The sequence below is a fragment of the Mchenga conophoros genome, linkage group LG3 (genome assembly GCF_057382185.1).
Source record: "Mchenga conophoros isolate Kocher_MC1m ecotype Shallow Benthic linkage group LG3, M_conophoros_male_GT1.1, whole genome shotgun sequence".
Classification (NCBI taxonomy): domain Eukaryota; kingdom Metazoa; phylum Chordata; class Actinopteri; order Cichliformes; family Cichlidae; genus Mchenga; species Mchenga conophoros.
The window spans coordinates 7,273,139-7,298,647 of record NC_140528.1 but is presented as its reverse complement, the minus strand read 5'-3'; the positions used below and the strand labels follow the sequence as shown (position 1 = coordinate 7,298,647).

Here is a 25,509-nt window from a genome sequence, read left to right as displayed (position 1 = left end):
TTAACTTTATAACAATGTGAACGGCTAATGCTAACACTCTTTTTCCTAGCATTATAACATCTGAGCTGCTAATGCTAAGTAGGCTGCCATTAGCACCTACGTCTAATTTAAGGCAAATACGCATTAGAACCTAATGCTCATATCGTTTTCCTTTGCTTTATAACAATGTGAGCAGCTACTGCTAAATAGCATTAGCTAATAACAGCAGTCTAATTTAATGCAAGTTAGCCTCATTTGCATTGCAACGATGTGAGGAGTTAACGCTAAGTATGCTGCCATTAGTGGCTAATTCTAATTAGGGGTGAATAAATATTACCAGCTAATGCTAATATCGTATTCTCTTCCCTTTTAACAATGTGAGCAGCTAGTGCTAGGTAGGCTGATGCTAGCAGCTAATGCTAAAGCTAATTTAATGTGAATTAGCATCACATTAGTGAGGAGTTAATGCTAAGTAGACTGCCATTAGCAGGTAATGCTAATTTTAGGTGAATAGGAATTGGCAGATAATGCTAATACCATATTTTCTTGCTTTATAACAATGTGACCAGCTAATGCTATGTAGGTTGCCGTTATTAGCTAATACTAATTTGAGGTGAATTAGCATTATCCCCTTATGCTAACAATGTTTTTTCTTACTTTTTAACAATACAAGTAGCTAATGTGAACACTTTTTTTTTTTATTGAATTCTAATTTTTCCCTTGCGATGTGAAGAGTTAATGCTAAATAGGATGCCATTAGTGGCTAATTCTAATTTTAGATGAGAAAGCATTAGAAGCTAATGCTAATACCATATTTTCTTGCTTTATATCAATATTAGTAGGTAATGCTAAGTACGTAGCCATTATTAGCTAATGCTAATTTAGGTGAATTAGCATTATCCACTAATGCTAACACTGTTTTTGCCAACTCTTTTCCCTTGCATTATAACAATATGAGCAGCTAATGCTAAGAAGGCTGCCATTATTAGGTAATGCTAATTATTATGTGTGTTAGCATTATCCGCTGCTGCTAGCAATGTTTTATCTTACCTTTTAACAATATCAGCAGCTAATGCTAACACTACTTTAATTTCAGTTAAACCTACTTAGCGTTAATTAACTTCATTTAGCATTAAGAAGTTTTTGCTATAGGCTACCATTAGTGGCTAATGCTAATTTTAGGTAAATAGAAATTGGCAGCTAATGCTAATACCATATTTTCTTGCCTTATAACAATGTGACCAGCTAATGCTAAGCAGGTGCCATTATTAGCTAATACTAATTTGAGATGAATTAGCATTATCCGCTTATGCTAACAATGTTTTTTCTTACTTTTTAACAATACGCCATTAGTGGCTAATTCTAATTTTAGATGAAAAAGGATTAACAGCTAATGCTCATACTGTTTGCTTTGTAAGAATGACAGCAGCTAATGATATGAAGTCTACCGTTATTAACTAATGCTAATTTGATGAGAATTAGCATTATCCGATAATGGTAACTCTTTTCCCCTGCATTATAACAATGTCAGGAGTTAATGCTAAGTAGACTGCCATTAGGGGCTAACTCTAATTAGGGGTGAATAATTATTAGCAGCTAATACTAATACCGTTTTCTCTTTTTCCTTATAACAACTTGAGCAGCTAATGCTAATTTGATGCGAATTAGCATTATATTAGTGAGCAGTTAATGCTAAGTAGGCTGCCATTATTAACTAATACTACGTTGACGTGAATTTGCATTATGCGCTACTGCTAATACTGTTTTCTCTTACTTATTAAAAATGATAGTAGCTAATACTAATACTCTTTTCCGTTGGGTAACAACAAAGTGAGGAATTAATGCTAAGTTGGCTGCTTTTAGCGGCTTATTCTAATTAGGGGTGAATAATTATTAGCAGCAAATGCTAATACCGTTTTCTCTTTCCTTATAACAATATGAGCAGTTAATGCTAATTTGATGTAAATTAGCATTATATTAGTGAGGAGTTAATGCTAAGTAGGCTGCCATTAGCAGCTAAAGGTAATTTGAGGTGAATAAGCACTAGTAGCTAATGCCAATACCCTTTTCTCTTGTGTTATAATGATGTGAAACGTTAATATTGTTCTCAAACAACAGAATGAGAATGAAATATTGATTCTAACAGGGCCCATAAACAGCATTAGCTTAGCAGCATTAGCTTATCAGAGTCTCCATCATGGTCACACAAATCCTTAGCGGAGCAAAGTGGCCTACTTAGCAATAGCTGCTGTAGAAAGCAAAGGGAAAACAGTATTAGCATTAGCTGCTAAATGTGCACTTGAGAACAAATCTATTGTGAATTCAGCCGTGAATGTAGTGTTTCCAGTAAGCTTCCATTTCCAAATGTTAGCTGCTCCTGTCTGCCTCTTTGTCACACACACAGACTGAAATGATTCACAGCCTTGTTTCATCCTTCTGTCAGTGTCACTGACTGTCACTGTGACTGTGGACATACAGCATGGGAAACACACACATGGCTGATACTTGTATCTAAAGTTACAAAATGTTGTCTCTGTCCAAATATTACCTAACTGTAAGTCTACTTTTAATGAAACTCTCAACATGACTTATCAGTTATCATTAATGTTCCTGCAAACAGACTCCTTGAAGACCCCCTACATAAATATCCATGTACTATCCAGCTAGACTAGTGTGTCTGTCCCTGAAAATATTCCTGCATGTGTGATTGTTCATGTCTCATCTGCAGGAAACAAACAGGAAGTGAGTGAAAGACACAGGAAATGATTCCAGCTCTTCCTCCTATATCAGACATTCTCTCCATACCTGAGAGTGTCCAGTCTCCAGCCTGGATCCTTCAGTCCAGCCGACAGAAGCGTCATTCCTGAGTCACCTAGATGATTGTAGCTCAGGTCCAGCTCTCTCAGATGGGAGGGGTTGGAGGTCAGAGCTGAGGCCAGAGAAGTACAGCCTTCCTCTGTGATCAGACAGCCTGACAGACTGCAGACACACAAAACAACAATCCATCTGTTATCCATCTCTATAGCAGCATAACTAAGTGATGGTTCAGGGTCACCTGATCCAGCTCTAACTATAAGTTTTATCAAAAAGGAAAGTTTGAAGCTGATCGTCAAAGTAGAGAGGGTGTCTGTCTCCTGAACTCAAACTGGGAGCTGCTTCCACACCCAGTCCAACATAGCCAGGCTTTCTTTGCTGCTTTGACAAAACCTCAAATCCCAGTCAGAGATGGTGAGCATCATCACAGTGATGATCATTTCTCTGTTAACCCAGGCTTTCTGCTTCAGGATCTGTGCACGCTCACAGAACAAGGAGACCTTTAAACATCATTTCACTAAATGGATGGACTGAGCTCAGCCTACAGATGAACTGGATAAATAAAGATTTGACCTCAGTGTGCTCAGTGTTCCTGTCTATTCCTAACATATTCCTAACATGATAGCTGCACTTTAGAGCTCTAAAACTGGAACTGACACATATTTAAACTCCACATGTTACTCAGTACATTCAGTTCTGACACTCGCCCACAGTCCAACAAAGGAAACATGGAGATCACATCAGTTTGTCACCAAAGTCTAATTATTCCAGAGGGCAGTGTTGATACAACTAAAGTTATTTTTAAGCAAAGTTGAGTTTTTTATTGTCGCAGTACTTCATGTCTGAAGTATCACTTAAATGCATTACACGCTGTTGATGGCAGCAAACAAACCACCCAAACAAACAGAGGTGGGAGGCTTGGGCAGACTACGTAGGATCAGCTTGTGGGAGGAGTCAGGATAAAACCAAAGAAAGACAAGCTAACAGACGCCACAGTGAAGTGAGTAGCTACAAACTGCAGGCCGATTAGTGTTGTTGAAGAAGTCGGTCTGAGGAACGTTCTTAGGATCAACAAATGACGGCATGTATGAGCCTCCCTCAAGACGCACCATCACAAGAAGAACACATGAGCTGTAGAAAAAGGAGAGACTACGAAAGCCACGGCGTTACAACGTGCACCAGCTGTTGGTCTCTCTGGAGACTACTGGGCGTGGCTGGGTAACCATGGTTACTTGGGAGTTACAGTACATGATATTAATGAAGAGTGGGAGCTGCGTTCTATAGCAAACAATTTGTTATGAGGTAATCAGCTGATCTTAGTTTAACCGGAAGCCCTTCACAATAATTGCAATGCCTTTATTTTGTACAACTACCATCAGTTCGTCTGTACTGATGGTAACTTAAAGTCACACTAATGTCGTTTAGTTTCTATAGTTTATGTAGTGGAAGTATACTACAGTACCCTGATCACTGATAGGCCAGATTTATGTAGATATACACCTTTGTGTTTAACATTACTGCATTATAGTACTGTGATCTTTGTCCTTATATATGGCTATATTGGCTATACTGATGTATGTACATATAACTGGATATGTAACTTATCTATTCATCTTATTTGTCATGTATTTGTATTGTGTACTTCCTTTTTGTAAGAAACCACACACATGATCACAGCCGCAAGAATCAATCAGTGAAAGAATAAAGTGTCTCAAACCAAACCTTAAGCTCTTTATTCCACATGCTGGGATCATTTGGCCTTCAGTGGTGTTCTGGCTGACACACCGGAGTGACCAGAGTGCTAAAGAGTGAATCGGACACACCAGTGTCATCTCTGATATCTCCACTACATTTAATCGTCCTTCAGCTTGTGGCTGCCGTTAGCTGGTCTGCTAGTTAGCTGATTTGCTATTTAGCCAGTGTGCTAGTTAGCTGGTGTGCTAGTTAGCCGGTTCGCTAGTCAGCTGGTGTGCTGACCAGCGAACCAGTAGGTTACAAGATGAGCTTGTCTGTCTGATGAGCCAGCTCTCTCTGTCTTGGTCATTTTGTCCTTGGGCAAAACCTAACCTACCACTACAACTGTAGCTTACCTCCACCAGTGTGTGAATGTGAGAGTGAATGAATACAGGGAGTGCAGAATTATTAGGCAAATGAGTATTTTGTCCACATCATCCTCTTCATGCATGTTGTCTTACTCCAAGCTGTATAGGCTCGAAAGCCTACTACCAATTAAGCATATTAGGTGATGTGCATCTCTGTAATGAGAAGGGGTGTGGTCTAATGACATCAACACCCTATATCAGGTGTGCATAATTATTAGGTAACGTCCTTTCCTTTGGCAAAATGGGTCAAAAGAAGGACTTGGGCGATCGTGGCTCAAGAGTTGGGAGTTCGCCTTGTAATCGGAAGGTTGCTGGTTCGAGCCCCGGCTTGGACAGTCTCGGTCGTTGTGTCCTTGGGCAAGACACTTCACCCGTTGCCTACTGGTGGTGGTCAGAGGGCCCGGTGGCGCCAGTGTCCGGCAGCCTCTGTCAGTGCGCCCCAGGGTGGCTGTGGCTACAATGTAGCTTGCTATCGCCAGTGTGTGAATGTGTGTGTGAATGGGTGGATGACTGGATATGTAAAGCGCTTTGGGGTCCTTAGGGACTAGTAAGGCACTATATAAATACAGGCCATTTACCATTTGACAGGCTCAGAAAAGTCAAAAACAGTGAGATATCTTGCAGAGGGATGCAGCAGTCTCAAAATTGCAAAGCTTCTGAAGCGTGATCATCGAACAATCAAGCGTTTCATTCAAAATAGTCAACAGGGTCGCAAGAAGCGTGTGGAAAAACCAAGGCACAAAATAACTGCCCATGAACTGAGAAAAGTCAAGCGTGCAGCTGCCAAGATGCCACTTGCCACCAGTTTGGCCATATTTTGGAGCTGCAACATCACTGGAGTGCCCAAGAGCACAAGGTGTGCAATACTCAGAGACATGGCCAAGGTAAGAAAGGCTGAAAGACGACCACCACTGAACAAGACACACAAGCTGAAACGTCAAGACTGGGCCAAGAAATATCTCAAGACTGGTTTTTCTATGGTTTTATGGACTGATGAAATGAGAGTGAGTCTTGATGGGCCAGATGGATGGGCCCGTGGCTGGATTGGTAAAGGGCAGAGAGCTCCAGTCCCACTCAGACGCCAGCAAGGTGGAGGTGGAGTACTGGTTTGGGCTGGTATCATCAAAGATGAGCTTGTGGGGCCTTTTCGGGTTGAGGATGGAGTCAAGCTCAACTCCCAGTCCTACTGCCAGTTTCTGGAAGACACCTTCTTCAAGCAGTGGTACAGGAAGAAGTCTGCATCCTTCAAGAAAAACATGATTTTCATGCAGGACAATGCTCCATCACACGCGTCCAAGTACTCCACAGCGTGGCTGGCAAGAAAGGGTATAAAAGAAGAAAAACTAATGACATGGCCTCCTTGTTCACCTGATCTGAACCCCATTGAGAACCTGTGGTCCATCATCAAATGTGAGATTTACAAGGAGGGAAAACAGTACACCTCTCTGAACAGTGTCTGGGAGGCTGTGGTTGCTGCTGCACGCAATGTTGATGGTGAACAGATCAAAACACTGACAGAATCCATGGATGGCAGGCTTTTGAGTGTCCTTGCAAAGAAAGGTGGCTATATTGGTCACTGATTTGTTTTTGTTTTGTTTTTGAATGTCAGAAATGTATATTTGTGAATGTGGAGATGTTATATTGGTTTCACTGGTAAAAATAAATAAATGAAATGGGTATATATTTGTTTTTTGTTAAGTTGCCTAATAATTCTGCACAGTAATAGTCACCTGCACACACAGATATCCCCCTAAAATAGCTAAAACTAAAAACAAACTAAAAACTACTTCCAAAAACATTCAGCTTTGATATTAATGAGTTTTTTGGGTTCATTGAGAACATGGTTGTTGTTCAATAATAAAATTATTCCTCAAAAATACAACTTGCCTAATAATTCTGCACTCCCTGTAGTGGGATTGTAAAGGGTCTTTGAGGGTCTCGAAAAGCACTATATAAATGCAATCCATTATTATTATTAAGAGCATCTTTAGGCCTGACTGTGCTCATCCTTCCTCCAACCTCTCCTTACCAAAGATAACAACTACATCAGTATTAGCTCAATAACAATTTCTGCAATTCAATTGTGGACATTCATTTTTAAACCTTGTGTAAAACGATAAAACCTCAAAGTCTGAGCATTATTCTTTGTGCAAACAGCTCTTGCAGGTTCCCCCGGACTTAGGTTATTTTTATTATTTAATTACTTTCCTTTAAGCAGCTGTTCAGGCTACTAAACTCATCCCAGAAATAACAAGTGACACCATTAATAGTAGAGGTGGGAATCACCATACAACTCGCGATACGATATTATTGCGATTTTTTAAAATATTTTGCGATATTTAAATTCTGCACATAAAGGTAAACTTTATCAATATTCATTTTATCTAATATCAAAGTCTCACACTCAGTCTTTCTCTCATTTCAGTCAGTTTTATTGTTGACAAACTGAACGGTTTGTATTACAGTCTAGTCCAACTTAACTGAATGCAACCATCTGGTACAATTATAGCTATTCTGAACTATGCAATTTATGAAAACTATGCAGCCCCTTCAGCAACTGAAGAATTTGAAAGTAAATTTAAAAAAATATATAATTTTACATTAAATAAAAAAGTTTCAAACTTAATTAAAATTAAACATGTCTTAAATTAAAATAAGTAAACTGTCATGTTTATTGCTGCCAAAAAAAAAGTTAAACACATTTGGACAGTGAAGGAATGTCAGGATTGTTGCTCAGAAAAAGGATCAACATGCTCTGAAGTCAACATGCTCTGACTCCAGAGCATGTTGACTTCAGAGAAAAAATTGTTTGTAACAAAATATCGATTTCTGCTGTCCCTGTATCGATACATTATTAGCAAACAAAATATCACGATACTACACAGTATCGATTTTTTCCCCCACCCCTAATTAATAGTGGAGCTAACTTTAACAGGTGAAACTGATTTGACCTATAAGGCTACTGCAGTTACTTCTTATCAGGTTTAGTAGGGAAGACATCTGGATGAGGTAGTTAGTAGTATGTAGTTAGTACCGGGCGACTCCCCTCCCCCACATCGGCACCAGAACCCTGTATTATCTACAGGGTAAGACTGCCTGTTTTATCAAACTATGGCCATTACTACTGTGATCATTTGCAGCCCAGTGTGCCGCTCTCTCTGCTGGGATGAACCACTGGAGCTCACCCAGTCATCCCTTTCTTTCTCTCAAGAAGAAGTGAAATAAATATATTTATTATGTTACGAGTCTAATATTCTTTAAATCAAACTGTAATGAATAAATCAAGCAAGAAGATTTGGTGGCTCCACGTGTTGTAGAAGAAAAGATAAACATCACATTTTGAGAAATCAGCCTTTAAAATTAAGTACTGTGAATAAAAAACAAACAGCGAGCCAATCAGCAGTCGCCAATATCCTCCTAATTTCATTCACAAAGAAATCAAATATATATATTATGGGCCCAAAGGAGCCTAAATCTTTAAATTAGGCAGTGCATGAAGTATTTTTTTAAATAAACAGAGACATGACTATAACAACTTTTAGTAATTCAGAGTCCAATTATCCACTCAAATGTAAATAAAAGTTCACTTGACAGCTGTAAAAGTTACCTGTTTATACAATAATATAAATCACATTTCAAATGATCATCTGTGGAAAAGTTTGAATCCTGACCTGAGAGTTTCCACTGCACACTGTGAACTCTTTAGTCCAGTGGACAGAAGCTTCACTCCTGAATCCTGCAGGTCAGAGTTACTCAGGTCCAGCTCTCTCAGACTGGAGGACTGGGAGCTGAGGACTGAGGACAGAGCTTCACAGCTTCTCTCTGACAGGTTACAGCCACTCAGTCTGAAAAATAAAAGACAATCTATAAAACAAGTACTCATGTAGAGTTTGTTAATACATTTCACAACATTAAATGTTGACTTTCTATTTTTAAAGGAAACATAAACATACTAAGATACAACATCATATGTATGAACTTTAATTAATAATTCTAAAAACTAAATGTTTTCTGATCTGACCTCAGAGTATTCAGTTTACAGTTTAAACGTTGTAGTCCAGCAGACAGAAGCTTCACTCCTGAATCCTGCAGCTTTCTGATACTCAGGTCCAGCTCTGTCAGACTAGAGGACTGCGAGCTAAGAACTGAGGACAGAGCTTCACAGTTTTCCTCTGAGAGTTCACAGATGTTAAGTCTGAAGATAAAAACATGAATAAAGATTGTTGTTAAAGTGTAATCAAGGTGCAATAGCTTATTGTCTTGTGCTGAGCAGGTTAGTAAAACTTCTGTTTAACTTTGAAATGAATAAAAATGCTATGAAACAAGGATAACTGGATAAAGACATAAACAAAAACAAACATCAAACACATAAACAAACAGAACTAAACATAATACAAATTGATCTGACCTCAGAACATTCAGTTTGGCATGTGGACTCTCCACTGCAGCAGACAGAAGCTTTACTGCTGAAGCCTTCAGGCTGTTGGTACTCAGGTCCAGCTCTCTCAGACTACAGGACTGGGAGCTGACCACTGACAACAAATTTTCACAGCCTTTCTCTGAGACGTTACAGCTGCTCAGTCTGTGAGAGAAAGGAAAAAAACAAAAAAACAAAAAACAAAAAACAATATATGTGATCAAATTAAATTTGTTTATATGTTGAACCCTTTTTTTTTTTAATTTATTTAAACCTATGAGACTATGAGTGCTACCAGTCCAGTGCACATGATTGGTACCTTGATGGTACCTTGCTCAGGGGTACCACAAGGTAACTATTCGGTGGATTCGACCCCTGACCTTATGATCATGGGGCGACCACTCTGCCTACTGAGCTAATAATTCTGTGTACACTGTCATACAATATTAACTAAAACAATTATTTTAGAAAATTTTAGTAATTCAATAATCATGCTCATTACCTGTGTATTGTGAATAACACTTGATTTTAAACACTAGCTGTATAAAACTCTTCCTGTTAAAGGTGTGTATAAAGGAGATGAGCTGAAATGCAGACTTCATGGAGAATGTTTGCTGTCAGCATATATCAAAGACAAAGCAGAGATCCATCCAGTCTCTTCCACTAAGCCCACAGAGGGACAGACAACCACTCTCACTCACACCTGCATGAAGTTTAGATCACCAGGTAATCTAACTGCATGTCTGTGGACAGTGGGAAGAAACTGTAGAGGACCCAGAGTGAACCCACTATAATTCTGTGATAACACTGGTTATGGAAGCCTTACAGTTACATATGGTTACTGACAAGAAACACGACCTTAGAGGCAATTTCAGTAATGAAGACCGAGTTTCTCCCTCCATACAGGATGAAAACATGACAGCACAGCAGAGATTTATATTTAAAAAGGGAGGGTGTGCACTGAAAGTGAGATACAAACTTGAACTTAAATTACGAACATCAGAAAAAGATGTAGGTGAAGTCTGGCAGGTGAAGTTTGTGCTTTAGAATAAAACAACCAAACTCCTGGAGTTGGAGACAAATGAACAAGCTGAGGATAATAAACCTGTCAGAGGGGCTGAAGCATCAGAGCTCATGTTCTTATAGGCTGGGTCTGGATTGTCCTTTGATAAGAGTTACAGAACAAAGTGTGTTTTAGAAATGCTGGAGTGAAACATTAAAACTACCATATATTTACCGAGTGACTGATGATCATTTAATTTACTATTTTAAAAAAATGTTACAGTGCTCTTTGAACTCAGCATTTCTGATTTATTTCCCATGATTTTAACAATGAAGCGATGACAACATGTTTACTCACAGAGCTTTGTTGGAGGCTTTGACCACTGGCAGCATTCTCAGAAGAGCCTCCTCTGAAGCAGAGTATTTCTTCAGGTCAAACACATCCAGATCTTCTTCTGATGACAGTAAGATGAAGACCAGAGCTGACCACTGAGCAGGAGACAGTTCATCTGTGGAGAGACTTCCTGATCTCAGGGACTGTTGGATCTCCTCCACTAGAGAACGATCATTCAGTTCATTCAGACAGTGGATCAGATTGATGCTTTTCTCTGCAGACAGATTCTTACTGAGCTTCTCCTTGATGTACTGGACTGTTTCCTGATTGGTCAGTGAGCTACTTCCTGTCTGTGTCATCAGGGCTCGTAGGAGAGTCTGATTGGTCTGCAGGGAAAGACCCAGGAGGAAGCGGAGGAACAAGTCCAGGTGTCCATTTGGACTCTGTAAGGCCTTGTTCACAGCACTCTGGTAGAAGTGTTTCTTTGCAGATTCTCCTGTTTCAGACTTCTTGGATGTTGTTTGTTGTTGTTCCAGCAGATTGAGTCCAGAGTTGCTGAAGGTCAGATGGACATGAAGAGCAGCCAGCAACTCCTGAACACTCAGATGGATGAAGCAGAACACCTTGTCCTGGTACAGTCCTCTCTCCTCTTTAAAGATCTGTGTGAACACTCCTGAGTACACTGAGGCTGCTCTGATATCGATGCCACACTCTGTCAGGTCTGATTCATAGAAGATCAGGTTTCCTTTCTGCAGCTGATCAAAAGCCAGTTTTCCCAGAGACTCCATCATCTTCCTGCTCTCTGGACTCCAGTGTGGATCTGTCTCAGCTCCTCCATCATACTTGACCTTCTTCACTTTGGCCTGAACCACCAGGAAGTGGATGTACATCTCAGTCAGGGTCTTGGGCAGCTGTCCTCCCTCTCTGGTTTCCAGCACATCCTCCAGAACTGTAGCAGTGATCCAGCAGAAGACTGGGATGTGACACATGATGTGGAGGCTTCGTGATGTCTTGATGTGGGAGATGATCCTGCTGGCCTGCTCCTCATCTCTGAATCTCTTCCTGAAGTACTCCTCCTTCTGTGGGTCAGTGAACCCTCTGACCTCTGTCACCATGCCAACACAGTCAGGAGGGATCTGATTGGCTGCTGCAGGTCGTGTGGTTATCCAGAGGCGAGCAGAGGGAAGCAGTTTCCCCCTGATGAGGTTTATCAGCAGCACATCCACTGAGGTGGACTTTCTAGGGTCAGTTAGGATTGTAGTTTTGTGGAAGTCCAGAGGAAGTCGACACTCATCCAGACCATCAAAGATGAACACAACCTGGAAGTCTTCAAAGCTGCAGATTCCTGCTTCTTTGGTTTCAGTAAAGAAGTGATGAACAAGTCCCACCAAGCTGAACTTTTCCTCTTTCAGCACATTCAGCTCTCTGAAAGTGAATGGAAATATGAACTGGATGTCCTGGTTGGCTTTGTCTTCAGCCCAGTCCAGGCTGTATTTCTGTGTTAAGACTGTTTTCCCAATGCCAGCCACTCCCTTTGTCAGCACTGTTCTGATTGGTTCATCTCTTCCAGGTGAGGCTTTAAAGATGTCTTCTTGTCTGATGGTTGTTTCTGGTCTGTGTGGTTTCCTGGATGCTGTTTCAATCTGTCTGACCTCATGTTCATCATTGACCTCTGCAGTCCCTCCCTCTGTGATGTAGAGCTCTGTGTAGATCTGATTCAGGAGGGTTGGGTTTCCTGCTTTAGCGATGCCCTCAAACACACACTGGAACTTCTTCTTCAGGGTGGATTTAAGGTTAAGATGACAAACAGCAGCTGGAAGTTCTGAATAATAATAATAAAAATACAACTTTAACAATCATATTTTACAAAATGCTGATGACAATTTCTGACCCACTGAGAAATGACTGAACACACTGGTGTCACAAGTCTCTCATTTATCCAGCAGCTTAAATCTTTAGATAAATCCTCTTACTGCTCTGCAGACGGTCAGCCAGCTCCTCCTGCTTCATTCTCCTCAGGAAGTCCACTGTGATCTTCACAAATGCCTCTCTGCTGTTTCTCCTCTGCTCATCATCCTCCCTCTGAAACTCCAAGCACTGGGGCTTATTTGGATTCAGAGCCTTCTGGATCTTCTTCAGCTCGTTCTTCACAAAAGTGATGATGTTGTCCTCCAGCAGCTGGAACAGAATATTTATGAATGACCCACCACTCTGAACTTTAGTCCACACAACATCCACTTCTTTACCATCAAGGGGCATATCATCCACGAACTCTTTACCAATTATAGGTTTGACTTTATCTGATTAACTGAGACTTTGTCCACAACTCCATGATCCCAAAACGTTGATGCTGTTCATATGAATGCAGCGATTTCAGTGGGAGAAACATTTCACTGGTGTTCAGAGCTGAACTACCAACAGGTTGATGATCAAAGCCAGAAACTTGGAGATGTTTCAGGTGACTGAGTTGATCGTACAGACAACTGGTCTTAAAGGTTCACTCTGTTTACGCATACAGATCAGTATTTAAGGTTTGACTCTCATCATCCACTGGGGCACAAACTGGGCGTCATCAGGACGCTACAACACAGAACAAACACCATCCCCACAGACACAGCAGCCAGCGAAGCAGAAGAACTTCACATCAAGAAGGTCCTGAGTAAATGTGAACGCTGGTTTGAGGGCGGAGTCAAGGAGGCCATTTATGTGAAAAGGAAAGACCATCTCTGAATGGAGGAGGGGCCTAAGGGTACAACTGTCACCATCTTACATGCTGTGATTGCAGCCATTCCCCAGCTCTCTGTGAACTGGACTCATGACCATTGATCAACAACCATTGATCAATGGTCCTGACAATATGCGTACCAATGATCAATGAACTGACCTCCCAGCCCATTGTTCCTTCAGTGGGCTGGTTTCAGTCATACAAATGTCCTGTTTATGAGATTGAAACCTGCAGTCAGCTGAGACTGAAGAAGTCACCTGATGATGATGAAACGTTTCTCCCTCTGAAAACATCCAGATGAACAGAATCAAGCTTTTTGGGATTTACGTACCTGGATGATTGAGCATCAAGACACAACTCTGTGACTTTTCTCAGATGAATCAATCCTCTCCTCCAGCTTGGTTTACATCTACCAGCCCTGTGGCGCTGCCCAGGGACAATAATCTATGTGAGAGGTGGAAAGTCATACAGGTGTCTGCTCCTGCCTTCAGTTATTTTATCTACTGTGTGTCAACTGGCTGAACCTCCTCCAACTGTCTACTGTCTCCCTAAACTCAACAATGACTTCGTGATCTATCCATTCTCTGACCAAACACATCCTGCTGCAGGAGGTTAACATAGCAGCCAATGATGATCCCACTCACTGTGAACAACACATTTGGACCTGATTTGCTGCTCTGGTTTACACGTGAACTTCCACTGCTGCTGTCACCAACTTGAGAGGCTCTACAGAAAAACTGGACTTGTCCATAAAAATCATAAACTACATTACAAGGACAGCATTGCTCAATCAACTCTAATTACTACTGACATGTTATCTCTTCTAACTAAGGTACAGACACTCAAACTTGCTGCTTTCAGTGAGAAGTCAAATGTCTGAATATGAGCTGGAAGCTGCTGAGAGTCCTCCTCCTTCCCGTGGGGTTTACTTTCTCTACTACTTTCACTATAAACACGCCCCTTTCATGCACCTGCAGAGGGCCACCAGCAGATGGAGCTGTCTTAAACAAATCCACTTGGATAGTTAGCTGTAGATGATTTTCTCAGTATGATTGTAGGATTTTGAGTTATTCTTTAGATTTATTTAAACTCTTATATTGTGCACAAGTGTTGAGCGACCCATAATTTCTCTGTACTTTTCATAAGAGCAGCCAGACTTTCAGCTAGTTTTTGTTTTTTTAAGAGCTCAAAGTTATTGAAGAAACAGTTATTCAGCTTCATTCCCACTGATCTCGACTACAAACTGTTTCACTTTGGTTTCTGTTTAAAGCCTCGATGTTTAAAACGTTTCCCTGTGATCACATTTGCACCGTCTGATTTCAAAGTTTGTTTTCTTTTGGTCATTTAGTCCACAGAGTCCTTGGTGTTCTGAAAGGGACCTATAAATAAATGCATTATTATTAATATTAATAATAAAGTAGTTGTTGTACATGTACAGACCATAAATATGGAGTCCAGCTGTGTTTGATGCTGCTGGGCAGACTGACCACTGGGACCCTCTGAGCTCTGCTGCTCCACTCTGTGGAGGAACCATGAAGGATTAGATCCACACAGGATAAAGATCCAGGAGTTTCTGCTCAAATAACTTCATCTGAATCAAGTCTGTCAAGTTTTAGACTCTCAGATTCTGAAGATATATTTTCTGTTTTCTATGAACTTTCTTTCATCAGTGATGGAAGTGATGATGCTGCAGAAGCTCAGAGGAAACTTTGAGAAAACTGTGATGAACCATCAACTAATGCTCTCAGGAGGCCAAAGGTCCCTGAATGTAACTGTGCAGTAGATTCATCGAGTGTTTGAAACCTGACCACTTCCATATGTTTTCATTCTAACACAAGAAGTCCTTTTCTCATTGCTTTGATTTGAGTTTTCATTTGAGTTTTCTGAGTCTCGTATTTGGAGTCGAGTCTAATCAATGATCTGACAGAAGAACATTAAAAAGGATTTACCACTGCTGTCAAAATTAACATGTAGGGTTAGGGGTTCATCTGTTATCATGATTAACATGATAAAAACCTTTAACACGACACATCTGGAGAGCAGAACGACTCAAAATCCCTGAAATGTTTCTATCAACGCACTTCGAGCAGTTTGTCCGAGTAGAGTTACCTTTGCACACGTGCAGATGTGCAGCACATCTGTTAGTGACGGCAGCTGAACCAATCAGCTCAATATGGAAGATGACAAACACACACTGACCTCTCGATGGAAAGTTTGAGTATTAAAAAAATAACAAGACGGACCAGCCGACCAACATGAAGGATTCTGCACATTGTGACAGAAGGAATTTTCTTTTCACCGAAGCACTTCCAGCTTAAAATATCACAACGATGCAAAGCACTGATGACACAACTGCCAAGTGGACAAACTGCAGACCTGTTAGTGTTGTTAATAACATAGTTTTGGTTCCTCGTGTCAAAGACTTGAAGAAGAGTGACAGAGAGTGTTAGACTGCTGCAGGATCAGTGCCACCTCCACAGACCTGTGAAGAAAATGATTGTTTGACAGATGGGCTCAGATTCAGGATCAGCTGAGGAGTTTGTGGCTGACAGAATCCTGCAGGTGCAGAGCAGAGCCCATCATTAGCATGCAGGACTGTCCCTGGGGGGGTCGGCTCATTCAGGAGGTTAATCAATGTTTACATGTTCAATAAACATGTTAAGTGTGTAAATTTGCCCTTTTCTCTCGAGTCTGTTTGCTCATGAAATGAACTTTGATTCGTTTACATTAAAAATGATGTTTAATGGTGATTAATCCAAATTAATCCACAGTAACCCTGTGATGAGTCTGATTAAACATTTTCATTAACAGCAGTAATATAGATTATATATTATTATATATTAGTGCACACTTAGCTTTTAGTATATATGTTTGTTACAAAGTTGTATTTACAGCAGAGAAGCTGAGTTAAAGACTGAAAACTATTCAAAGTCTCTTTGAATTGAAGCGTTTAACATTCTTTGTGTTTATTCTGCATTGACTTCATTATATGGTGTAAACGTCTGTTACAGGCTTAAATATAAAGTTGGAAAAATGTAACTGCAGCTATTGATCAAGTAATTGTGATTAATCAGGATTAATGACAGAAGATTGTGTCATTAATTAGTCATTTTTAATCTACTGACAGCACTAGTGTTCACTCTGGTGCCTCCAACTGTTTTACGCCCTTTCAACACCTTCGTGGTCAAAAGTGTACACGCACAAAATCTACAATAAAACCCTCACGCAGCAATAGGACAGACACACAATCCATTTATCTCTGTGTCTCAAACACACACACGTGTATTCAAAGCCTCGATTTGTTCATATTTCATCTGTTGTGTTTTTATCTTCAGCGTTTTCAGTGTTGCTGCATTTACACCAAAAATGTTTCCATTGATGAATCAGATTGATTTGAATGTGTTTCATCCATACAAATCCCTCCCTGGTGGTCACATGACTCTATAACATAACAGGAGTCATGTGACAAGAGTTTCATGCTGTAAAATGTCAAAATGGTTGAATGTGGTGGAGTAAAAATGTGAGATGTCAACTACTTTTCTTCAATATGAAATGTTTGCAGGGCCTGACAGGAAGTGGACGGACGCTCTGATCACTTCCTGTTTGCTGAAGTGGGTTTTCAGTTGTTTAGAAACCAAAGGCTTGTTTTAAAAGACAGTTTAAATGGGACTGAGGGAACGACGTGTTTGTAGTTTATATCCAACAACATCGAGCAGTTTAATCAAAGAGTTCATGTTGCTAACAGCTCACCTCTCTGCAGCAGACACAGGCTGGGATTTAAAATGAATGAGACGATCTAAAGACTTGTCACTCTGTAAGGACACAGAGCTGGGTGGAGGTCCAGGTTTGAGTCTCTGATGGATCCTGAAAAAGTTATAAATCTTCAGTAAAATTCTCATCACATATCAGCTGATATTATTGGTGTTAGCTTACCTTTTCTCAGCTGACTGTCTTTGCTCAAATATCTTAATGGCATCTTTGACTGAGTTACTTTCACAGGACACAGAGCTGGGTGGAGGTCCAGGCGGGTTCCTGTGAATAATGATGCAGCAGTGATGTGAGTGCTGAGCTGTGACATGGAGAAGAGTCATGGACAGTTAGAGATGGTCATCTCACCTCTGAGCTTTGGTCTGACTCTCATGTTCCCCACACAGAGTGCTTTTAGAGGGAGGGACTCCCTCCTCTCTGTCCTCACACTGATCCATGCTGCTCAATTCAGCTCACACACACTTTCTACCTGCAGAGGAAACACAAATCATTCATGTGCACATCAGCTGAAATCCTCCTTTCATCATGTGTGCTGTCCAAATATCAGCTGCTTCTTTCCTGCTTCATCTCAGTGTCAGCTGGATGCAGTCAGACAGCAGTGTGAGGCAGAGGAAGCTGCCATCAGCTGCTCTGCTATCAGTCCACTAGATGGAGCCTGAAGCACACACGATGCATTCACTGACACACACTGAGTCACTGTGACTGGAAGCTTCAGTCAGTCCAACACGTGTGAACAACATTTTAAACGTTTCAGCTGATCCAGGATTCAAAGAGGATCAGCAGAGTTAAAGCTTCACACTAATTCTTGCTGCTGAGTTTGCAGAGAACTGCACACACACTGATTCACTGCTAATGAGAAGCTTCTTCCATCCAGTAATTCATCATCCATCAGCTCTGCTGCTGCTCTCAGTCCTGGACTCTGATCACACACTAAAAGCAGCTTTTTAACTCGTGTCTGTAAGAACTCTTAGTGTTAGCTTAGCGTTAGCTTAGCGTTAGCTTAGCGTTAGCATGCTGTGTGCTAGCTTAGCGTCAGAGCTCTGCAGGTGTCTCGTGTGTAAACATTAATCACAGTGACAGTAAAGGAGGTAAAGGGCTGTGACGTCATCACGTACGCTGCGTCCTCTGTGGGCTGAGTGAACTCAAAGTACAAACTACAAGTACACAAACACGAACGTAGCTCAGAGTGGCGGACACACTCGGCCTCGTTGGTCCAGCTGTGAGTCCGTTACCGTGAACTATGGAGCGGCAGATTTGTGCTGAACTAAGCTGCACACAGCTGATGTTAGCCAGGAAACATTACACACTGACTTTAATGGAGAGACCGGAAATACAAACACACACAGTTTGTTGTGTGAAGAAATCAAACACGAGCTGAACAAACAGTAAAGTTCCTAAAGACAAACTGTTAAAGGAGGAAACAAAGCAAACTTACAGTTTCTTCACACCAACAACAAGCTCCACTCCACACCTGGACACTAAACACGGACACACAGGTGAGCTGCTTCCTGGAAGGAGGCGGGACTCCACCTGAAACTCAGCACAGGTGGGAGGGGCTCAGCTCTGTGTGTGCTGATGTGTTAACTTTAAAAATATGCCGTCTGACTGCTCAGACTGAGTCAGAGTAAAGTTCACATGCTGACGTGTGGAGACATGAAACCTTGTTGTAGCTGCAGGTGTGAACACACTGATCCCAGATCAGCTCTGCTGTATTTGTAACATGAACATTTCTGCTGCAAAGCTTCAAATGTTCAGCATGTTTCTCTGTTTCCAGTCTATAGATCCAGTCACACTTTCTACCTTCACCTGTGCAGTAAAGACTGAGAGCAGAGCTGAAACCAAGCGTCCAATCAGTGAGCAGCATCAACACCTGAGCTTCATTCAGACTCTGTTATTGAAGATGTTGTTGGTACAAAGTTCATCTGCTGCTCACATGAATCCATGAAAGATTTATTTCACTGAATGTTTCTTCAAAGCTCATTTCAACCTGTTGAAGTCATGAATGAAAGTGCAGACTGAGAGTGGATCACATGATGTTTGAGGTGTGTCATGTGACATGTTCAGTATTGTCACACATGTCTAGATTGTCCCTGATATCATAACTGCTCAAACACTGATGATTATATTTGAAGAATTATTCCTGATGGCAGCAAAGTTTGAATGGAGCTCTCTGTCTGTGCTGATTTGTCGCCCTCTGGAGGTCAAAGCACAAACTGCATGATGTCACTGTAACCACCACAGTGACAGGAAGTGTTTTTATGACTGAAACACTGAAATGATGCTAACGGCTGTCGTTAGGCTCACTGACAGCAGTGCTGATGTGTTCATGTCAAACACTGGCTCAGGTCAGACTCCTTCATCCTTCTCCAGCGTGAGGCCGCCCTCAGACCCACAGGAGCTCTGACCTTTGACCTCCTGACCCTAACCATTTTAGTCTTGTTGCATCTTTAAATGCAAATCCTGTGAAATGGTCAGGGGTGGCTCTAGAGAAATTTTCTTAGGGTGGCAAAATCAAAGCCTTTTCCCCCCAAACACATATGCAGGTGGTTACATGTGGTTAAAATGATTCAAATGCAGTAAGTATGCACGTTTTTCATATAAATATAGTCTATAACTTAATTATTGTCTGTACCCACATGATTACACACTTTAGTTACATGAAACATGTGAGTTTTGATGTTATGTACTGTACAGCCTGTATATTAAATACATATGTAGCCCAATAAGTATAAACTCCAGAAAGCTACACAACATGGGGCGCTTCATTTACAAACACAAGTCTAACTTAAGTTTCACTGTTTTTGTTAGAAAACTGTCACATTGTTACAGCTTAAATGACACAAAATGTCAGAAATCTGCACTGTCATGAACAAACATGTAAACCTCATTTTTCATGATTTGTTGGATTCACCCTCTGAGGTCTGAAATACAACCGGACATTTGTGACTCCTTTGAGTTTACGTTTGTATTTCACCCTCAGATTGTTTCATTTTATTTTTTCCTCCTCTTGCTTTGTTTGGTATCTTTTCAGCTCAACTGAATTTAGTTGTTTTTTCACTGACATACTGCATTAGTATTACTATTACTATTAATGTAACTATTACTGATCTGAAATCACACAAAGAACCTAAAATCCTAGCAGTATTTTTTACTGTAAAAAAACCACAGACGTGTTGGGTAAATGTTTATAACTTGAAATGCAAATATAAATTGTACATTTTGTAAACAGATACAACTATTTATCTAAAAATGCAGCCAATACACCTGCTGTTTTTTCATTTTCTACAACCATTTAAAATAGCACTCACCTTCCTTCATTTCCACAGTGTAACATCCACCCACCTGTGTAAAATCAGAAATTCCCATGGTGTTGTTCAAAATGTGCTCTGGCACGATCATAAGCATCGCTTGCTACTGAAAACAAGAAAAAAGCCGGTCCTGCTATGGGCTGAACCATTTGTTAATGTGGAGGGGGGGACACTATGGAATATATCCAGTTCTAGCATTTATATTCACTGCTGACTGTAACTACGCTCAAACTGTTAAACTTATTTTAATAAACAACACCGTCATATGCAAAACTGGGGTGGCAAGGGATCATTTTAGGGTGGCACTTGCCACCCCATGCCACCCTTCTAGATCCGCCCCTGCTGATGAAGCCAACAGGTTCGCTTAATTTGCAAAAAGCAGATATGAGTTTCTGAGGCCACAGTCTTCTGTGGCAGAAGGGGAATCAGGGGAAGCCCTGGAGGAGTCCACCACCCACCAGAAACAGGTCTGAGCTCTCACTGCAGTGGTAAAGGGGCTACACAGCCCACATGAGGCTGAGGGATGCAGCCTTCTGTCAGACTGTCACTAACACAGAGAAACACCCGTGTACACTCATACTCATGGGCACATACACCAATCAGCCTCGACCCTTTCTTCCTTTGCATTTGTGGTTTGGTGCCATAAATGCACAACATAGAAGAGCCACCTCGACGGGACAACACTCAGCGGTTCATCTGTCTCTCTTCCACAGCATGTCTTTATCCTGTCTTCCTTCTCTCACCCAAACCAATCACAGCAGATGGCCCCGCCCCTCCCTGAGCCTGGTTCTGCTGGAGGTTTCTTCCTTTTAAAAGGGAGTTTTTCCTTCCCACTGTCGCCAAAGTGCTGCTCATAGGGGGTCATATGATTGTTGGGTTTTTCTCTGTATCTATAATTGTGCGATCTACTGTACAATATAAAGCGCCTTGAGGCGACTGCTGTTGTGATTTATATAAATAAAATTGAATTGAATTAAGAAGCTCAGAAACAAAAGTGTCTGGACTTTTTTAAGTTTCTTGAAGACATTTCATCTGAGAAGCTTCTTCAGTTTTACACTGTGTGCACAATTATTATGCCAGAACTATTTTTGAGGATTAATGTCATTATGGACCAAGGACAGTACTCTGGGTCTCCTGCAGAACAACTCAAGCTGTGATACCTGAATGAAGAGCCTCTGCTACTTTAAAGAAGGAGGCTCGAGGCAGCGGTGAGGTGCAGACCAACCAGCTTTTATTCAGCAACTTTAACAGAAGGATGAGAAAAATAAAACTATACAGCACAGTGATGCTGACTGAAGCCACAGCATTAAACTAAACAAGCATCTGATCATCTTTAACAACATCTAATAAATAATGACAACTATTTACTCCTGTATTTCCTACAATAAAGCCTGTTCAGATATTTGTTGCTGATGGAAATGTAAAAGGCTCCCAGGAACCAAAGGACAAAAACAGAGGCAACAGTCACAACTGCAAAGGATCCCCTAACACATAAACTGGTTCGAAGATATTTTCTAGCTCTGCAGAGGAGCTTGATTGCACGGACAGTAAAAAGTGGATTCAATAACAGCAGCGAGCGCTGAGTGATATAACGGTGCTGCGAGCAGCAGTGCAAAGGCTCACACAGAGACAGCAGCTACACTGTGTGTGGATGTGATCCACAGTCACAGCTGTGGGTTTCAGTCAGTGTGTCTCTAACTTCATGGTCACATTTCAAAGCTTATTGGAGCCAGAAGATGTTCAAGTAAAAGATTTATTGCTGTACTCGTCTACCAGGATAACAGGAGGTTCATAAAGCTGTGTAATACTTCAGCTTTACATCATGGAGTAGTAGTTGTGTCCCTTTGTGTTTATTAGTGTGTTCACACGTCTACTTTAACTTCACTCTGTAATGAAAGGATTCAAATCCCTGATAAATACATACATGCTGACTCTGAGTCTCAGTGAAGGAGGAAAGGATGGATGAAGGCAGCCTAGTGTGGGTCATGTGTGTCCAGCAGTCATCCAGGGCCTGGATCCATCTGTAACAGGAAGACAAAGTCCAGCCTGTAATCATCCTATCAGGCACAGCGTTTCCATCCAGCATCCTGACGACGCTAACAACCCGTCAAACGTCTCCTCTGGTCCACAGAAGTCACACTTCCTGTGTCATGTTTACCTTTTTAAGTGTGCTATTCAAGCCTGTGTGACCAACTCTGACTCTCCAGATTCCATCCTGGTCTCTGCTGCAGCTTCTTCTACACGACTGTTTTCTGTATAATAATATCTGCCTTTCCCGTCTCTGTCCCAGTGTGCCTGCCACTCGTCCTTCATCTTTACCTTCATTATACTCTTCACCTCACTTTCACTGTATTTTATAGTCAAACCTGCACGACTTCTTCTTGCTGCACCTTTTTAAACTTATCGTCCTGTTCATTGCATCAACACCGATATTCACAGGGAGCCATAAGAAATCCACTTCTATCCCTCTGTGTTTGATTCTATACAGTAAATGAAGTATATCAAAAACAATATGTTGCCTAGAGTCTGAAGACATATCACCTGTGCTCACTAGCACGCTGCTAGAGTCCCAGCAAACCACATACCTCCATATTAGTGCGTCCTCCACCCAGTTCAAGCCAGTAACATCACTACCAGCTCCCAGTATAAACTGCCACATCATCTGTAATTCTTTTACTCATCACCAAACTTATTTGTGGGAGAACAAATGCAGCAGCCGTTCTTTTATCTGACAGTGTTGACGCATCAGTAAATATCCTCACATGACCTGAGGACTTTCCCACTATATGAACCTGCTTTTAGTCGCCCCTCCTCCCTCGCCACAAGCTTCCTTTACAACATAACTTATAAAAAACAACTTTATTGACATTCAGCAATAACAATTACAGACAGTCTAGAAGAAGAATCACATGATCAAGGAGCAGAAGTTTATGGTTTTAATAGCTTTTACATTTTGGGAAAGTTTTAAAAACATTGTTTGGTTTTCTTTCTAAAGCGCTGAAAGGACGGCTTTGCATCAGAACAGTAAGATCAGCAAATGAATCCATTAAAGTTCTTTTGCCTTGTTTGCAAAAGAAGCCAAACAACATTTGTGTTACAAAGAGAGACTTCAGAACAGATCAAAGATCACAAACATCAGGCACTGATGGAAACAGCCAAACACAGAAACAGAGGCACCAGCAGGTGAAGGAGGCCTGTTGTAGAAATGACTCTGAGTGCTCAGGTAGAAACGCATGAAGAACCAGTGCGTCTAATATTTGGAAACCAGTCTGTGTTTGAGCGTCCTGGATGAAACACAGATCATGTTGCAGAGCGAGGACGTCGTCTTTCCTCCCGAGTGTGTAACTACAGGACGTGTGCAGCAGGTTTAATCGTCCTCCTGACAGTTACTGATGAACGAGTCCTTCAGGGAGGCTCCAGGATCACTGTGGCTTTTACCAGCTGCTGCTAAACTGAGAGGTGTTGCTGCTTCATGTGTGAAGATGTTTGCATGGCTTTAACAGTGCAGACGTTCCTCATGTGCACCCATTTCATATGTTTTATTGTGATGTTTAGTAACATCTGCTTTCCTCCTTCAGGCAGACGATAAAGTGAGCTCAGCCTTAAACATGTGGAGAGAACGTTTGACCGACAGTCCTGGGACGACTGCAGAACAATGGTTTGTTTTTAATGATAAAGTTTCATAATGGAAATAAATGCTGAGCCTGTTTCATGATGTTGGCCCTGCAGCATCAGGCAGGATTAATACTGTAACAAACGTGTGTCACAGTTATAATGACTTTAAATGAAGACTTGGGTTGGATGGAGATGTCAGCTGGATTTGTGCTGACTGTCACTTTAAATGTTTTCAGTTCAGCTTCTAAATCTACTTTTGTATAATGTTTGCTGAGTTTTGCACTTCATGACGCTTTTAAGAAGAGCCAATAAATCCTGACTTTACACAAAAATAAAGGTTTAATGTGTTTAGTGTGACAGTGGAGGAGAGCGCACATAATAAGAGTCATTAACAGAATGGTGACAATTATAATCTGTCTCATTTTAGGAGCAGCTCACAGGCACAACAGACTACAGAGCAATCAAAGCACCAGTTAAACGTCCATGTGACCGGCTTACAGCCAATGAACAATCAGTCCCCACTGTCCCCACCAACATCACTGTACTGGAAAGACTGTGCTGCCATGGTCAGAGATGAACTGGTACTAAAATGTAAGGCAGCTGATGTGTGTGGCCTTAGCAGCACAAATGCATCACGGCTGCAACGCTGCAGTGTGTTTAAACATTTGAACATTTCTGTGGCTTCAAACCAGCAGCTGCTCTGTACTCAGTCGTGTTTGTGTGTCTGTCAAAGTGATTGTTGTCTTTAAAAAGCCTTTTGTGTTTGAGTTTTGTGAGCCGAGCTTCTCTGTAGTCTAAGCTGAGTCGATATATTTGATTCCATGTTTGGTGTGATTTTCAAAGTCAGCAGCAGCAAACGCTGAACAAGCAAAGTTTGGGCCCATCAGAGACAGCAGTGGACCTGCTGACCTGTAGGTGTTGGAGGTGTTTGTGTGCAGCTGTGGGTCAGTCAGCTTTATTTCACTTATCCATGACAGAGCGCTGTTAGCTGTGAGTTAGCATCCACTGAGCTGTTTCATCTACTCTGTCACTGCCAGCAAGCAGAGCCCAGGGTTGGCTTCATAAGCTGGACGTGGCCTTGCTCAAGGGCACTTTAGCAGCACGTTCCCAGCAGTAACAGAGGGATTCAAACTGGTGACCCTGGAGTAGGAATCACCCAGAAAAGTCACCTTATGCCAGAAGTTTTAGTGAGACGGGAACAACATTACAGCTCTGATGTCATTGACCTGTGCAGTGAGGACATATTGAACTGTGAGGACACAGCTTATAGGTTCAACACTGACCCTGGGTCAGCATGTGCAGGTGACATGGTGTTGGTGTCACCACTACAGACAGCTCAGGTTCAACTGGTTCTTCTTTGATTTGCTTCTATAGCACAAAGGTTGACACCAGTCTGGTCCAGTTAGCATCTGAATCCATAAACGTGTGAGCTCGTCCCACCAGAG

The 25,509-nt window shown here is 41.4% G+C and overlaps 1 protein-coding gene across 1 annotated transcript in view; it reads right to left on the bottom strand.

The window, feature by feature from the left end:
- LOC146577125 (protein NLRC3-like) overlaps positions 1–18,608 on the bottom strand; it is a 308,589-nt gene extending 289,981 nt beyond the window's left edge. The window contains exons 1-9 of the mRNA XM_085268098.1: positions 18,577–18,608; positions 17,490–17,610; positions 17,307–17,405; positions 17,124–17,237; positions 14,814–14,892; positions 12,622–12,826; positions 10,673–12,470; positions 8,567–8,740; positions 2,785–2,958 (exon numbers count right to left, since the gene is read on the bottom strand). Of these exons, the coding sequence (XP_085124224.1) occupies positions 2,785–2,958; positions 8,567–8,740; positions 10,673–12,470; positions 12,622–12,826; positions 14,814–14,892; positions 17,124–17,237; positions 17,307–17,405; positions 17,490–17,578 (2,732 nt within the window). The 5' untranslated portion in view covers positions 17,579–17,610; positions 18,577–18,608. The remainder of the gene's footprint in view (positions 1–2,784; positions 2,959–8,566; positions 8,741–10,672; positions 12,471–12,621; positions 12,827–14,813; positions 14,893–17,123; positions 17,238–17,306; positions 17,406–17,489; positions 17,611–18,576) is intronic.
- Between the last annotated feature and the right edge of the window lie 6,901 nt (positions 18,609–25,509).